We start from the raw sequence: 16727 nt of genomic DNA, 5'->3' as shown, positions 1-16727 counted from the left end.
TGTCGAGCGGTACGTTTGAACTGGGTCTGAGGGGTATGGCAGCCTGGCACCAAGGTCTCGACCAATAGTAGAATGGAGACTATTATGGGATGTTCAGTAGGCTAGAATGGATATTCAATGCATATTGTACAAGGAATATACAAGGGATATCAGGGAATATTAGAGAATATACAAATACAATTAAATATATATATATAAATAAATATATATATTCGGTTTAATCTGGCCCTTCACAACAGTACCCAACCCCCCCCCCCCACCCAACCTCCAATGTACAGTTTCTACGTCAAATGTATATACTCCCTTTTCCTGACTCCTTCTGTATCACAAACAGTACTGTATTTGCAAATCTGGTATGTCATAAATGTATAGATGTAGCAGTACTGACTATCTGTATGTCATGTATGTCATATATGTCCAGATGAATTGAAAATGGGGGACCCTGATGTAAACAAGACGAAAGTCTTTCTCTGGTCTGCATCCCCTTAACAATTGTGTGTATTGAGCTGTACTGTATTGTACCCATTCTGCAATCTGTTAATAAAGTTTTCAATCAATCAATCAATCAGCCGGAAAAGGCTCTGCATTCGCCGGTGTAGATTCTCCTGTGCACTATACTTCACACTTAACTAGGTCGAACTTGACGTTATTTCACTAAACTCTGACACTTTACTATCCTATTCGCACATGTTATAAGTGCTCTATTTAGACGCAAAGTTGCTCACTTCACTTGGTCGTTGACTCGTGGTGAAGGCTTTAACGTTTTGGATAAGACTACTGCTGTATCCACCTGCGACGTATTTATACGTAAGGTGAATAATCTAGTGCCAACCTCAGTTCTGTCTCGTATTACTGCGCAAACCTGGACATGTTGAGACATGCCTTGGCGGTGGCTTTGAACTCGCTGTTGGGGGTATGGTCGTTGGCGCCTAGGGGTCGCTGTCCAATAGGAGAACGAATATTATGGTCTGGTTTGTACCTAGGTAAAGGGATATTCCGTGTATATATACAAAGAATATACAAGGGATATCAAACGATATACAAATATTATACAAGGGATATCAAGCAATAAATATATATATTCGGTTTAATCTGACCCTTTGTAACACTGTCTGTACTGTTTATACTGTTCATACTGTCTGTACCGTTCATACTGTTCATACTGTCTGTACTGTTCATACTGTCTGTACTGTTTATACTGTTCATACTGTCTGTACCGTTCATACTGTTCATACTGTCTGTACTGTTTATACTGTTCATACTGTCTGTACTGTTTATACTGTTCATACTGTCTGTACTGTTTATACTGTCTGTACTGTTTATACTGTTCATACTGTCTGTACTGTTTATACTGTTCATACTGTCTGTACTGTTCATACTGTCTGTACTGGTTATACTGTTCATACTGTCTGTACTGTTTATACTGTTCATACTGTCTGTACTGTTTATACTGTTCATACTGTCTACTGTTTATACTGTTTATACTGTTCATACTGTCTGTACTGTTTATACTGTTCATAATGTCTACTGTTCATACTGTTTATACTGTTCATACGGTTCATACTGTCTGTACTGTTCATACTGTCTGTACTGTTTATACTGTTCATACTGTCTGTACTGTTCATACTGTATGTACGGTTTATACTGTGCATACTGTCTGTACTGTTTATACCGTTCATACTGTCTGTACTGTTCATACTGTTTATACTGTTCATAATGTTTATACTGTTTATACTGTTTATACTGTCTACTGTTCATACTGTTCATACTGTTTATACTGTTCATAGTGTTCATACTGTTTATACTGTCTGTACTGTTTATACTGTTCATAGTGTTCATACTGTCTACTGTTCATACTGTCTACTGTTCATACTGTTTATACTGTTCATAGTGTCTGTACTGTTTATACTGTTCATACTGTTTATACTGTTCATACTGTTTATACTGTCTACTGTTCATACTGTCTGTACTGTTTAATACTGTTCATACTGTTTATACTGTTCATACTGTTTATACTGTCTACTGTTTATACTGTTCATACTGTTCATACTGTTCATACTGTCTACTGTCCATACTGTCTGTACTGTTCATACTGTTCATACTGTCTGTACTGTGCATAGGGTTTATACTGTTTATACTCTGTAACGATAGGAAACAGCTTGTCAAGTTTGAGGAACCTTGAAATGACTTCCACTGCGAACCCTTTGAGTCTGGTGCAGGTCTCTGTTTGTTTTAACAGCATGGAGATTTGAAGAAGCAATGGATTGAGTAACACAATGTGTTTTATTTCTCTCTAGATCTCCCAGCTACCCTCCTCCCGGCTGCGTCAAGAGCAAAAATAAGCTCAAACCCCAGCAGGACGGAGTGTCCAAGTCCCACCGCCTGCTCCGTAGGTCCTGCTCTGGCACTGTCAAACAGCCGGAGGTGGACGGCTGGGGCCCGGTTCCCAGCAAGTCGGCCCACCGGCTCCTGGGATTCCCCTGCGCCGTGGCGGTCAAGCCGGACGACTGCCCCTCGGCGCTCAGGCCTCCCCACAAGGCCCCGGGCCTCCCGCCGCCCCGCTCCTGCCTGGGCTCCCCCTGCTGCGACCACCCCGGCGGCGTGGGCGTGGGCGGGATAAGCGGGGGGGTCACCACGAACCTCGGGGGAGGAGGAGGCGGTGGAGGAGGTGGAGGGCTGAAGCCCCATCGCCTGCTGAGCAGGTCCTGCTCCGGGAGCATCAGGACGGAGGAGATGGACGCTCTGAAGCACCACCACCGGCTGCTCAGCAGGTCTTACTCCAGCAGTACCAACATCGGGAAGGCGGACATCTGCAAGGACTCGGCGCCGGAGGGCAGGCGTCTCTCTCTCACCTCAGGGCTCATCGGCATCCTGGCCCCGTCGCTCGCCATGCCGCCGGCGGTAAGCAGACGCACGCGCTTCGTAGGAGGAGGAGGAGGCGCACAGGAATGCCCTTCTCCGGTGGTTTGATTTATGACACGGGTGACGATTCGAGTCGATTCCAGAGGCTGCTTCTCAATACGAGTTGCGTGAATCCAGTACCTCAGATGAAGAGCCATATAAGGCTGTTTGAAGTTTTCAGACGAACAATGTTTTCAAACTGTATTATCTAAAGATGGTGAGCGTTGTGTTCATTCATAGTTAAAGATAGTAGAGGTTGAGTACTTTATTATCTAAAGATGGTAAGTTAGAGTGTTGTGTTCACTCATAGTTAAAGACAGTAGAAGTTGAATACTTTATTATCTAAAGATGGTAAGTTAGAGTGTTGTGTTCACTCATAGTTAAAGACAGTAGCAGTTGAGTCCTTTATTATCTACAGATGGTAAGTTAGAGTGTTGTGTTCACTCATAGTTAAAGACAGTAGAGTTTGAGTAGTTTCCTTTGGTATATCATGTTCACACTACCATGTGATTTAAACTCTTAAGCATCGGACGGCCGTCGCACGTCGCAGCATATTTGCCCCCGTCTGTCGGCGTCGGGCTGTGTTATTGTCTATGAACCAACACATCGATTGAAAGCTAAAATTGTCACTGTTTGAAGGAAGCCTATTACGAGCTTCCAATTTCAAAATAAGACCGAGCAGCCAATGAGCGTCAGTTTCTGAATTATACGTCTGTCGTGGCTCACGTTGTTACATTGTTTTCCGGCTGCATGTAGGCCTCGGTAGTAGACTCAAGGGCCCTCATTTATCAATTTTTCTTAGAAAGTATTCTATTTTCATACGTAAGCACAGAATTTAGAATGTGTGCATGCACAAAAAAAAACGAGATTTATCAACCGTGCGTACACAGGTCCTACGCTCCTCCGTGTTGATAAATACCTCTTTGTTCTACCGCCAATGCTCGTGCATGATTATCCATATATGGTCATGAAACACCCCCCCATGGGATGTGAAATAATGGACTGACCCGAGCGGAACTCTGAGAAACTTGACGGGAGATTGTTCACTGAGGCGCTGTCGAACCAAGAAGACACAACCGGTGTTATGGGATCAATAAAAGGCTGACTTGTACACGGTGATGTCAGATATCAACGGCTCCCTAAGACCATTGCTGCAATTCTGCCTGGACAGCTCAAAATACTAATAAAGACCGTTCGTTGACCACTGTTTGGCGTTGGTGGTTTGATTGATTGATTGAAAAGTTTATTAACAGATTGCAGAATGGGTACAGTACAGTACAGCTCAATACATACAATTGTTAAGGGGATGCAGACCAGAGAAAGACTTTCGTCTTGTTTACATCAGGGTCCCCCATTTTCAATTCATCATGTGTGTGTCATAACCGTGCTGTAATATGAATGCCTTTATTAGTTGTGTTCGATTGGCTATAATATGATTTTTAGAGGCATCTATTTTGAATGAATGAATGAATGAAAACTTTATTTAACAGATTGCAGAATGGGTACAATACAGTACGGCTCAATACACACAATTGTTAAGGGGATGCAGACCAGAGAAAGACGTTTGTCTTGTTTACATCAGGGTCCCCCCCTGTTGAAAAATAGATGCCTCTAAAAATCATATACTATTAGTAGCCTATATGAATTACATATAATAGCAGCCATAGCCTACATTATGCAACAGTAACTTGCGCATACCAGTGTATGCGACGGACCAGTGTATACCTTATATCATATCATATTCATATTCATATAATAGTTTACTCTATCAGCATACCAGCATGTAATACGTTCTGAGTGTGTATCTACCTCAACTCCTTATTATTTTGCGCATAGATTGCAGAAATACGGGATTTGATTTATATTAAAAGGCTTTGACATTGTAAAACTAAATACGTGGAATTCTGTAAGCATAATACAAGTCATATCACCCACACGATATATGCTCTGTGTTCAGAGCATGTATGCTTTTCATTCATTTAAGACACATTATTGCAAGGGTTTTGTAATACACATACACCCTGGTCTCATTGCAATGCGTTTTTTATTCTTTCTTATACAGTAGTAAGGGGGAAGAACACTATATCGTGGGTGTTCATATGACTTGTATTCTGCTTACAGCTTCGAAATTCCACTTGTTTCGTTTAACGTAAAGCCTTTTAAATATAATCAAAACGTTCCCATGTTTCTGCGGTCTGTGCGCAAAATAATAACGAGTTGAGCAGTCAGTCAGTACACCCCGTATATTCCGATAACGCTATATAAACCATGCTGCATTCATTCGGAGATAAAGACCTATTATTCCAAATGCTATTTATAGGGTTTTGACCATAATTACACTACTGTTGCTATTTTACAATGAACTATAATGAATTACGGTTCATACAGAACACGCCAGTGTTGAAACTAATGCACAGAAGCTTATTTCCTTGTTGTAATAATATATTCTACCAACGGGCGCCAGCTACGCATGCTCTGGGCTGTGCGTAGACATACGCACAAAGTCAAGTTCACGTTTAAATTGATAAATCCCACACTTCGTTGTGCCCACTGTCAGACCGAGGGAAGTCATGGATCGTCTCCAGTGTTTTTTTCTTTACTCATTTCATTATGAGTTGATTAACCGTTTTATCTCCCTTTCTTTTCCAGCCAAACATCGGTGCCAAATCCATTCCAATAAGAGACAAAGGCTTCCTGGTGCAGGTAAGATTCACTTCCTCTTAACCCGACTAGATGGTTCCTATAGCTACAGTGGAGCAGGTTGGACTGAAGCTGCTGCCTCTCCTCTCTGCTCTCAGCATCTCCTCTCTCTGCTTTCAGTGTCTCCTCTCTCTCTGCTCTCAGCATCTCCTCTCTCTGCTCTCAGTGTCTCCTCTCTGCTCTCAGTGTCTCCTCTCTGCTCTCAGTGTCTCCTCTCTCTGCTCTCAGTGTCTCCTCTCTCTCTGCTCTCAGTGTCTCCTCTCTCTCTGCTCTCAGTGTCTCCTCTCTCTGCTCTCAGTGTCTCCTCTCTGCTCTCAGCGTCTCCTCTCTCTGCTCTTAGCATCTCATCTCTGCTCTCAGTGTCTCCTCTCTCTGCTCTCAGTGTCTCCTCTCTGCTCTCAGTGTCTCCTCTATCTGCTCTCAGTGTCTAATCTCTATGCTCTCAGTGTCTCCTCTCTCTCTGCTCTCAGTGTCTCCTCTCTCTGCTCTCAGTGTCTCCTCTCTGCTCTCAGTGTCTCCTCTCTCTCTGCTCTCAGTGTCTCCTCTCTCTGCTCTCAGTGGCTCCTCTCTCTGCTCTCTGTTCTCAGTGTCTCCTCTCTCTGCTCTCAGTGTCTCCTCTCTCTGCTCTCAGTGTCTCCTCTCTCTCTGCTCTCAGTGTCTCCTCTCTCTCTGCTCTCAGTGTCTCATCTCTCTGCTCTCAGCGTCTCCTCTCTGCTCTCAGTGTCTCCTCTCTCTGCTCTCAGTGTCTCCTCTCTCTGCTCTCAGCGTCTCCTCTCTCTGCTCTCAGTGTCTCCTCTCTCTGCTCTCAGTGTCTCCTCTCTCTGCTCTCAGTGTCTCCTCTCTCTCTGCTCTCAGTGTCTCCTCTCTGCTCTCAGTGTCTCCTCTCTCTCTGCTCTCAGTGTCTCCTCTCTCTCTGCTCTCAGTGTCTCCTCTCTGCTCTCAGTGTCTCCTCTCTCTCTGCTCTCAGTGTCTCCTCTCTCTCTCTGCTCTCAGTGTCTCATCTCTCTGCTCTCAGTGTCTCCTCTCTCTGCTCTCAGTGTCTCCTCTCTGCTCTCAGTGTCTCCTCTCTCTGCTCTCAGTGTCTCCTCTCTCTGCTCTCAGTGTCTCCTCTCTCTCTGCTCTCAGTGTCTCCTCTCTGCTCTCAGTGTCTCCTCTCTCTCTGCTCTCAGTGTCTCCTCTCTCTGCTCTCAGTGTCTCCTCTCTCTCTGCTTTCAGTGTCTCCTCTCTCTCTGCTCTCAGTGTCTCCTCTCTCTGCTCTCAGTGTCTCCTCTCTCTCTGCTCTCAGTGTCTCCTCTCTCTCTGCTCTCAGTGTCTCCTCTCTCTGCTCTCAGTGTCTCCTCTCTCTGCTCTCAGTGTCTCCTCTCTCTCTGCTCTCAGTGTCTCTCTGCTCTCAGTCTCTCCTCTCTCTCTGCTCTCAGTGTCTCCTCTCTCTGCTCTCAGTGTCTCCTCTCTCTGCTCTCAGTGTATCCTCTCTCTCTGCTCTCAGTGTCTCCTCTCTCTGCTCTCAGTGTCTCCTCTCTCTCTGCTCTCAGTGTCTCCTCTCTCTGCTCTCAGTGTCTCCTCTCTCTCTGCTCTCAGTGTCTCCTCTCTCTCTGCTCTCAGTGTCTCCTCTCTCTGCTCTCAGTGTCTCCTCTCTCTGCTCTCAGTGTCTCCTCTCTCTGCTCTCAGTGTCTCCTCTCTGCTCTCAGTGTCTCCTCTCTCTGCTCTCAGTGTCTCCTCTCTCTCTGTTCTCAGTGTCTCCTCTCTCTGCTCTCAGTGTCTCCTCTCTGCTCTCAGTGTCTCCTCTCTCTGCTCTCAGTGTCTCCTCTCTCTCTGCTCTCAGTGTCTCCTCTCTATCTGCTCTCAGTGTCTCCTCTCTCTGCTCTCAGTGTCTCCTCTCTGCTCTCAGCGTCTCCTCTCTCTGCTCTTAGCATCTCCTCTCTGCTCTCAGTGTCTCCTCTCTCTGCTCTCAGTGTCTCCTCTCTGCTCTCAGTGTCTCCTCTATCTGCTCTCAGTGTCTAATCTCTATGCTCTCAGTGTCTCCTCTCTCTCTGCTCTCAGTGTCTCCTCTCTCTCTGCTCTCAGTGTCTCCTCTCTGCTCTCAGTGTCTCCTCTCTCTCTGCTCTCAGTGTCTCCTCTCTCTGCTCTCAGTGGCTCCTCTCTCTGCTCTCTGTTCTCAGTGTCTCCTCTCTCTGCTCTCAGTGTCTCCTCTCTCTGCTCTCAGTGTCTCCTCTCTCTGCTCTCAGTGTCTCCTCTCTCTCTGCTCTCAGTGTCTCCTCTCTCGCTGCTCTCAGTGTCTCATCTCTCTGCTCTCAGCGTCTGCTCTCTGCTCTCAGTGTCTCCTCTCTCTGCTCTCAGTGTCTCCTCTCTCTGCTCTCAGCGTCTCCTCTCTCTGCTCTGTGTCTCCTCTCTCTGCTCTCAGTGTCTCCTCTCTCTGCTCTCAGTGTCTCCTCTCTCTCTGCTCTCAGTGTCTCCTCTCTGCTCTCAGTGTCTCCTCTCTCTCTGCTCTCAGTGTCTCCTCTCTGCTCTCAGTGTCTCCTCTCTCTCTGCTCTCAGTGTCTCCTCTCTCTCTCTGCTCTCAGTGTCTCCTCTCTCTGCTCTCAGTGTCTCCTCTCTCTGCTCTCAGTGTCTCCTCTCTGCTCTCAGTGTCTCCTCTCTCTGCTCTCAGTGTCTCCTCTCTCTCTGCTCTCAGTGTCTCCTCTCTGCTCTCAGTGTCTCCTCTCTCTCTGCTCTCAGTGTCTCCTCTCTCTGCTCTCAGTGTCTCCTCTCTCTCTGCTTTCAGTGTCTCCTCTCTCTCTGCTCTCAGTGTCTCCTCTCTCTGCTCTCAGTGTCTCCTCTCTCTCTGCTCTCAGTGTCTCCTCTCTCTCTGCTCTCAGTGTCTCCTCTCTCTCTGCTCTCAGTGTCTCCTCTCTCTCTGCTCTCAGTGTCTCCTCTCTGCTCTCAGTGTCTCCTCTCTCTCTGCTCTCAGTGTCTCCTCTCTCTCTCTGCTCTCAGTGTCTCATCTCTCTGCTCTCAGTGTCTCCTCTCTCTGCTCTCAGTGTCTCCTCTCTGCTCTCAGTGTCTCCTCTCTCTGCTCTCAGTGTCTCCTCTCTCTGCTCTCAGTGTCTCCTCTCTCTCTGCTCTCAGTGTCTCCTCTCTGCTCTCAGTGTCTCCTCTCTCTCTGCTCTCAGTGTCTCCTCTCTCTGCTCTCAGTGTCTCCTCTCTCTCTGCTTTCAGTGTCTCCTCTCTCTCTGCTCTCAGTGTCTCCTCTCTCTGCTCTCAGTGTCTCCTCTCTCTCTGCTCTCAGTGTCTCCTCTCTCTCTGCTCTCAGTGTCTCCTCTCTCTGCTCTCAGTGTCTCCTCTCTCTGCTCTCAGTGTCTCCTCTCTCTCTGCTCTCAGTGTCTCTCTGCTCTCAGTCTCTCCTCTCTCTCTGCTCTCAGTGTCTCCTCTCTCTGCTCTCAGTGTCTCCTCTCTCTGCTCTCAGTGTATCCTCTCTCTCTGCTCTCAGTGTCTCCTCTCTCTGCTCTCAGTGTCTCCTCTCTCTCTGCTCTCAGTGTCTCCTCTCTCTGCTCTCAGTGTCTCCTCTCTCTCTGCTCTCAGTGTCTCCTCTCTCTCTGCTCTCAGTGTCTCCTCTCTCTGCTCTCAGTGTCTCCTCTCTCTGCTCTCAGTGTCTCCTCTCTCTGCTCTCAGTGTCTCCTCTCTGCTCTCAGTGTCTCCTCTCTCTGCTCTCAGTGTCTCCTCTCTCTCTGTTCTCAGTGTCTCCTCTCTCTGCTCTCAGTGTCTCCTCTCTGCTCTCAGTGTCTCCTCTCTCTGCTCTCAGTGTCTCCTCTCTCTCTGCTCTCAGTGTCTCCTCTCTATCTGCTCTCAGTGTCTCCTCTCTCTGCTCTCAGTGTCTCCTCTCTGCTCTCAGCGTCTCCTCTCTCTGCTCTTAGCATCTCCTCTCTGCTCTCAGTGTCTCCTCTCTCTGCTCTCAGTGTCTCCTCTCTGCTCTCAGTGTCTCCTCTATCTGCTCTCAGTGTCTAATCTCTATGCTCTCAGTGTCTCCTCTCTCTCTGCTCTCAGTGTCTCCTCTCTCTCTGCTCTCAGTGTCTCCTCTCTGCTCTCAGTGTCTCCTCTCTCTCTGCTCTCAGTGTCTCCTCTCTCTGCTCTCAGTGGCTCCTCTCTCTGCTCTCTGTTCTCAGTGTCTCCTCTCTCTGCTCTCAGTGTCTCCTCTCTCTGCTCTCAGTGTCTCCTCTCTCTGCTCTCAGTGTCTCCTCTCTCTCTGCTCTCAGTGTCTCCTCTCTCGCTGCTCTCAGTGTCTCATCTCTCTGCTCTCAGCGTCTGCTCTCTGCTCTCAGTGTCTCCTCTCTCTGCTCTCAGTGTCTCCTCTCTCTGCTCTCAGCGTCTCCTCTCTCTGCTCTGTGTCTCCTCTCTCTGCTCTCAGTGTCTCCTCTCTCTGCTCTCAGTGTCTCCTCTCTCTCTGCTCTCAGTGTCTCCTCTCTGCTCTCAGTGTCTCCTCTCTCTCTGCTCTCAGTGTCTCCTCTCTCTCTGCTCTCAGTGTCTCCTCTCTGCTCTCAGTGTCTCCTCTCTCTCTGCTCTCAGTGTCTCCTCTCTCTCTCTGCTCTCAGTGTCTCCTCTCTCTGCTCTCAGTGTCTCCTCTCTCTGCTCTCAGTGTCTCCTCTCTGCTCTCAGTGTCTCCTCTCTCTGCTCTCAGTGTCTCCTCTCTCTCTGCTCTCAGTGTCTCCTCTCTGCTCTCAGTGTCTCCTCTCTCTCTGCTCTCAGTGTCTCCTCTCTCTGCTCTCAGTGTCTCCTCTCTCTCTGCTTTCAGTGTCTCCTCTCTCTCTGCTCTCAGTGTCTCCTCTCTCTGCTCTCAGTGTCTCCTCTCTCTCTGCTCTCAGTGTCTCCTCTCTCTCTGCTCTCAGTGTCTCCTCTCTCTGCTCTCAGTGTCTCCTCTCTCTGCTCTCAGTGTCTCCTCTCTCTCTGCTCTCAGTGTCTCTCTGCTCTCAGTCTCTCCTCTCTCTCTGCTCTCAGTGTCTCCTCTCTCTGCTCTCAGTGTCTCCTCTCTCTGCTCTCAGTGTCTCCTCTCTCTGCTCTCAGTGTCTCCTCTCTCTCTGCTCTCAGTGTCTCCTCTCTCTGCTCTCAGTGTCTCCTCTCTCTCTGCTCTCAGTGTCTCCTCTCTCTGCTCTCAGTGTCTCCTCTCTCTCTGCTCTCAGTGTCTCCTCTCTCTCTGCTCTCAGTGTCTCCTCTCTCTGCTCTCAGTGTCTCCTCTCTCTGCTCTCAGTGTCTCCTCTCTCTGCTCTCAGTGTCTCCTCTCTGCTCTCAGTGTCTCCTCTCTCTGCTCTCAGTGTCTCCTCTCTCTCTGCTCTCAGTGTCTCCTCTCTCTGCTCTCAGTGTCTCCTCTCTCTGCTCTCAGTGTCTCCTCTCTCTCTGCTCTCAGCGTCTCCTCTCTCTCTGCTCTCAGTGTCTCCTCTCTGCTCTCAGTGTCTCCTCTCTCTCTGCTCTCAGCGTCTCCTCTCTCTGCTCTCAGTGTCTCCTCTCTGCTCTCAGTGTCTCCTCTCTCTGCTCTCAGTGTCTCCTCTCTCTGCTCTCAGTGTCTCCTCTCTCTCTGCTCTCAGTGTCTCCTCTCTCTCTGCTCTCAGTGTCTCCTCTCTCTCTGCTCTCAGTGTCTCCTCTCTCTGCTCTCAGTGTCTCCTCTCTCTGCTCTCAGTGTCTCCTCTCTCTCTGCTCTCAGTGTCTCCTCTCTCTCTGCTCTCAGTGTCTCCTCTCTGCTCTCAGCGTCTCCTCTCTCTGCTCTCAGTGTCTCCTCTATCTGCTCTCAGTGTCTCCTCTCTCTCTGCTCTCAGTGTCTCCTCTCTCTCTGCTCTCAGTGTCTCCTCTATCTGCTCTCAGTGTCTCCTCTCTCTCTGCTCTCAGTGTCTCCTCTCTCTCTGCTCTCAGTGTCTCCTCTCTCTCTGCTCTCAGTGTCTCCTCTCTCTGCTCTCAGTGTCTCCTCTCTCTGCTCTCAGTGTCTCCTCTCTGCTCTCAGTGTCTCCTCTCTCTGCTCTCAGTGTCTCCTCTCTCTGCTCTCAGTGTCTCCTCTCTCTCTGCTCTCAGTGTCTCCTCTCTCTGCTCTCAGTGTCTCCTCTCTCTGCTCTCAGTGTCTCCTCTCTCTCTGCTCTCAGTGTCTCCTCTCTGCTCTCAGTGTCTCCTCTCTATCTGCTCTCAGTGTCTCCTCTCTCTCTGCTCTCAGTGCCTCCTCTCTCTGCTCTCAGTGTCTCCTCTCTCTGCTCTCAGTGTCTCCTCTCTCTGCTCTCAGTGTCTCCTCTCTCTGCTCTCAGTGTCTCCTCTCTCTGCTCTCAGTGTCTCCTCTCTCTGCTCTCAGTGTATCCTCTCTCTGCTCTCAGTGTCTCCTCTCTCTGCTCTCAGTGTCTCCTCTCTCTGCTCTCAGTGTCTCCCCTCTCTCTCTGCTCTCAGTGTCTCCTCTCTCTGCTCTCAGTGTCTCCTCTCTCTGCTCTCAGTGTCTCCTCTCTCTCTGCTCTCAGTGTCTCCTCTCTCTGCTCTCAGTGTCTCCTCTCTGCTCTCAGTGTCTCCTCTCTGCTCTCAGTGTCTCCTCTCTCTGCTCTCAGTGTCTCCTCTCTCTGCTCTCAGTGTCTCCTCTCTCTCTGCTCTCAGCGTCTCCTCTCTCTCTGTTCTCAGTGTCTCATCTCTGCTCTCAGTGTCTCCTCTCTCTCTGCTCTCAGTGTCTCCTCTCTCTGCTCTCAGTGTCTCCTCTCTGCTCTCAGTGTCTCCTCTCTCTGCTCTCAGTGTCTCCTCTCTGCTCTCAGTGTCTCCTCTCTCTGCTCTCAGTGTCTCCCCTCTCTCTGCTCTCAGTGTCTCCTCTCTCTGCTCTCAGTGTCTCCTCTCTCTGCTCTCAGTGTCTCCTCTCTCTGCTCTCAGTGTCTCCTCTCTCTCTGCTCTCAGTGTCTCCTCTCTCTGCTTTCAGTGTCTCCTCTCTCTCTGCTCTCAGCGTCTCTCTGCTCTCAGTGTCTCCTCTCTCTCTGCTCTCAGTGTCTCCTCTTTCTCTGCTCTCAGTGTCTCCTCTCTCTCTGCTCTCAGTGTCTCCTCTCTCTCTGCTCTCAGTGTCTCCTCTCTCTGCTCTCAGTGTCTCCTCTCTCTGCTCTCAGTGTCTCCTCTCTGCTCTCAGTGTCTCCTCTCTCTCTGCTCTCGGTGTCTCCTCTCTCTGCTCTCAGTGTCTCCTCTCTCTCTGCTCTCAGTGTCTCCTCTCTGCTCTCAGTGTCTCCTCTCTCTCTGCTCTCAGTGTCTCCTCTCTGCTCTCAGTGTCTCCTCTCTGCTCTCAGTGTCTCCTCTCTCTGCTCTCAGTGTCTCCTCTCTCTCTGCTCCAATACCGAGACGTAGCACATTGCACCTGGTCAACAACGTTGTTGCAAACCTTGCCTCTCAGATATCAACACTCTTTAGACAGATTTCTGCAAGGCCCTTTCTACAGTAGGTAGGTAGGTAGGTATTTATTTAGACAACAAAACATATACAGATTATTACATCACATATTCACACACCGACGGCGGAGGAGACCATGCAAGGTGCCGACCTGCTCATCGGGAGCAGTTAGACATTCACATAAGACCAACAAGTAATGCAATGTGCTAGACAAGCTTTTCTGATTACTATAACGAGTTGAGTAGTGGCAATATCATAGCAAATCTTCTAGTGGGCATACGGAACATTCTAGTGGGCTATAGTGGGCTTATGGTGCATACCTGCATATGACGTAGTAGATGTAACGGTATGAACATTTCATATCACGATTACAGTGACCAAAATGATCACGGTTCTCAGTATTATCACTGTATTGTTCAATATGCTGACAATGTAAAAAAAAAATTATCAAGTTTCCCTGCACACTCTCTCAAAATATGCGCACACTTAGTCCTCAGCACAGTGAATAATCTCTGTAGCTCCATCTGCATTCTGCCATGTTTTCAGAAACAGACCTGTGCTGCATGTTGCACCTGCACGTCGGTGTCTAGGAGACATCTTTGTCGCTGAACAGTCGGGACAGTATTTATCGTGGATTTGTCAAAGTGCTGTAATCAAACACGGTTTAACAATAATTTTAACGTGAACGGTATTACTAACCGCCAGGGAATTCTACTTATCATTAACACCGGTAACCGTTTCATCCCTATCACGTGGACGACACCACTACTCGAGGCTACATGGCCGCCGGTGATATAGCTACCACACATTATTTGATGTGGGAAAAAAGTCTCGATTTTGAAACGAAGAGATGTCTGCCTAGCGAGCCGGCCTTTTTGTCAAACAAGCTGTCCGATCATAATTATTTGTATTATTCATTATTATTCACTGTTAACCATATACAAAGTTATTGACTCAAAGGCTTGCTAGCATAAAGTTAGCTTTCTGGGCCAGTGTCATTGGCACACGGGAGAAGTTTGTCTGCCAGAAAGACAAAAGAGCACATACATTTTTAGCTGTGATGAGGCTTTAGCTGTGCAGTATATCGAGAAATAATCAACACCCCCCCAACATAGTATAACTGATCCAATAATATGTTATGACATAGTATAACTGATCCAATAATATGTTATGACATAGTATAACTGATTGTATAACATGTTATAACTAAGGCTGTCAAAGTTAACGCGGTATCAACGCGTTATCGCCCAATTCTATTAACGGCACTATTTTTTTTAACTCACGATTCACTTTTTACTAGACATCACTCAGGTGTATTATTGATGCTCTCATTGATACTATGTTTGTTTCTGAAGTGTGTGTGTATGTGTGTGTGAGATATATAGAGAGAGAGGGGGGTGAGAGAGATGAGGAAGGGGCAAGAGAGAAAGAGAGCTGGGAAAGTGTGTGTGTGTGAGAGAGAGAGGGGGGGGGGTGTGATTACTCAGCCCTTGTGTGGGTGAATGTAACAAGTTCCTAACGTTTTCTTTCCCCTATTATTTCATGCACACTTTATTCATTGTTTTAAATTATTATTTTCTTTTAAGTTATTTTGTGCATCACTCTGTTTTGAATTTGATGCAAATTTTCAATGCATGAGGGTCATCCTTTTGTGTTAAATGGCTGCATAAAGCAAGCATTTGTTGACTCGCATGTTGATAAGAGTATTAAAACTTGGAACTTGAAAAATATCTGTTTAAGGTAGAAAAAAAATATATTAATTTGCGATTAATCGCGAGTTAACTATGGACAATCATGCGATTAATCGAGTTAAATATTTTAATCGATTGACAGCACTAGTTATAACATAGTATACCTGATCTTATAACATGTTATAACATAGTATAACTGATATTATAATATGTTATAACATAGTATAATTGATCATATACCATGTTATAACATAGTATACCTGATCTTATAACATAGTATAACTGATCGTATGCCATCTTATAACATAGTATACCTGATCTTATAGCATGTTATAACATAGTATACCTGATCTTATAGCATGTTATAACATAGTATACCTGATCTTATAGCATGTTATAACATAGTATAACTGATCTTATAACATAGTATAATTGATCGTATAACATGTTATAACTGATCTTATAACATAGTATAATTGATCGTATAACATGTTATAACATAGTATACCTGATCTTATAACATAGTATACCTGATCTTATAACATGTTATAACTGATCTTATAACATAGTATAATTGATCGTATAACATGTTATAACATAGTATACCTGATCTTATAACATGTTATAACTGATATTATAACATAGTATAATTGATCGTATAACATGTTATAACATAGTATACCTGATCTTATAACATGTTATAACTGATATTATAACATAGTATAATTGATCGTATAACATGTTATAACATAGTATAACTGATTGTATAACATGTTATAACTGATATTATAACATAGTATAATTGATCGTATAACATGTTATAACATAGTATAACTGATTGTATAACATGTTATAACTGATATTATAACATAGTATAATTGATCGTATAACATGTTATAACATAGTATAACTGATTGTATAACATAGTATACCTGATCTTATAACATGGTATAATAACTGATCTTATAACATGGTATAATAACTGATCTTATAGCATGTTATAACATAGCATACCTGATCGTATAACACGTTATAACATAGTACAACATGATTCTGTGGTCCCAGACGATGCAGTACGCGGAGCAGAGGATCCCGGTTCTGAACGAGTTCTGCGTGGTGTGTGACCAGCGTCACATGTTCCAGAACGGGCCGATGCTGCGGGTGAGTGGACTTGAGTCACTTTGTCTGAGCGCCTGGCCGCTGCTCCAGTTCCTCATTATCTTTTAATTACTTCTGCTAATGAACGAGCCACTTGTTCCAGGATGCTGCCTGCGGCCTGGAGACAGACATCCAGAGTTCATCCTTTTCTTCCACTGTATGCAGTGCGTTTACAGCCGGGAGCAAGTGTTATGCAGCTGTTTTGGGAGAAATGTGTAATTTAGGATGATATCCTGACTTTCGAATTTGTACTTGTCTAGAAAACAACTTGGTTATGGTTGGGTACCGAAATCTGTACTTTTAAAGGTACCGACAGAATTATGTCGGTACTACCGAGTACGAATTCACGCTATATTAATCGGTGCCACAGAAAAGGATCCGAATTCCAATAAAAACTGGGGGGACTGGCTGTTCCCGGGGTGGTTCACATACCTTCGAGCGACATTGTACTATTGTACTCGTTTTATGCTTATTCTTAAGTCTGCACGTTCACGTTGCACTACTTTTATTGTCTTTTATACCTATTCTTATGTCTGCAATTTACACATTGTTTTTTACTGTCAATTGTGTGCTGATTTTATGTTCATTTTATACTAATTGCTGTGGGCACTCACTGCTGTCCATGCGTGAAAAGTACTACAGTATATAGATAGTTATTCATATTTATTATTGTTATGTTGTAGAAATGTGTACATTGAAATGTCTGATGACGTGAGAAGTGAAACTCAAACTTGTGATGTCATCAGGTATGACGTCTGGAGCTGCTCCATAGAATGCTCCAAGGAAAATACAGAAGCCCATGCTATACATCTCATCCAGAACATTTAAGCTAGCGTGAAGCTATTGGTATCATTTCATCATGAGGAATCTATACCAGGAGAAGGGGACTAAAGGAATCTAGCTTTTGGAGATGGGGACTAAATA

The 16727-nt window shown here is 46.0% G+C and overlaps 1 protein-coding gene across 1 annotated transcript in view; it reads left to right on the top strand.

Moving 5' to 3' along the window:
- The window catches only part of parp8 (poly (ADP-ribose) polymerase family, member 8), a gene marked incomplete at its 3' end in the record, with an annotated part of 303800 nt that overhangs the window by 217787 nt on the left and 69286 nt on the right, over positions 1-16727 (top strand). The window contains exons 12-14 of the mRNA XM_084309021.1: positions 2298-2901; positions 5551-5604; positions 15711-15806. Coding sequence (XP_084165147.1) covers positions 2298-2901; positions 5551-5604; positions 15711-15806 — 754 coding nt within the window. The remainder of the gene's footprint in view (positions 1-2297; positions 2902-5550; positions 5605-15710; positions 15807-16727) is intronic.

The sequence above is a fragment of the Notolepis coatsorum genome (assembly GCF_963971535.1).
Source record: "Notolepis coatsorum genome assembly, chromosome: 2".
NCBI lineage: Eukaryota > Metazoa > Chordata > Actinopteri > Aulopiformes > Paralepididae > Notolepis > Notolepis coatsorum.
Note: the sequence above shows the minus strand (reverse complement) of the source record. Positions and strands in the feature narration are given on the sequence as shown.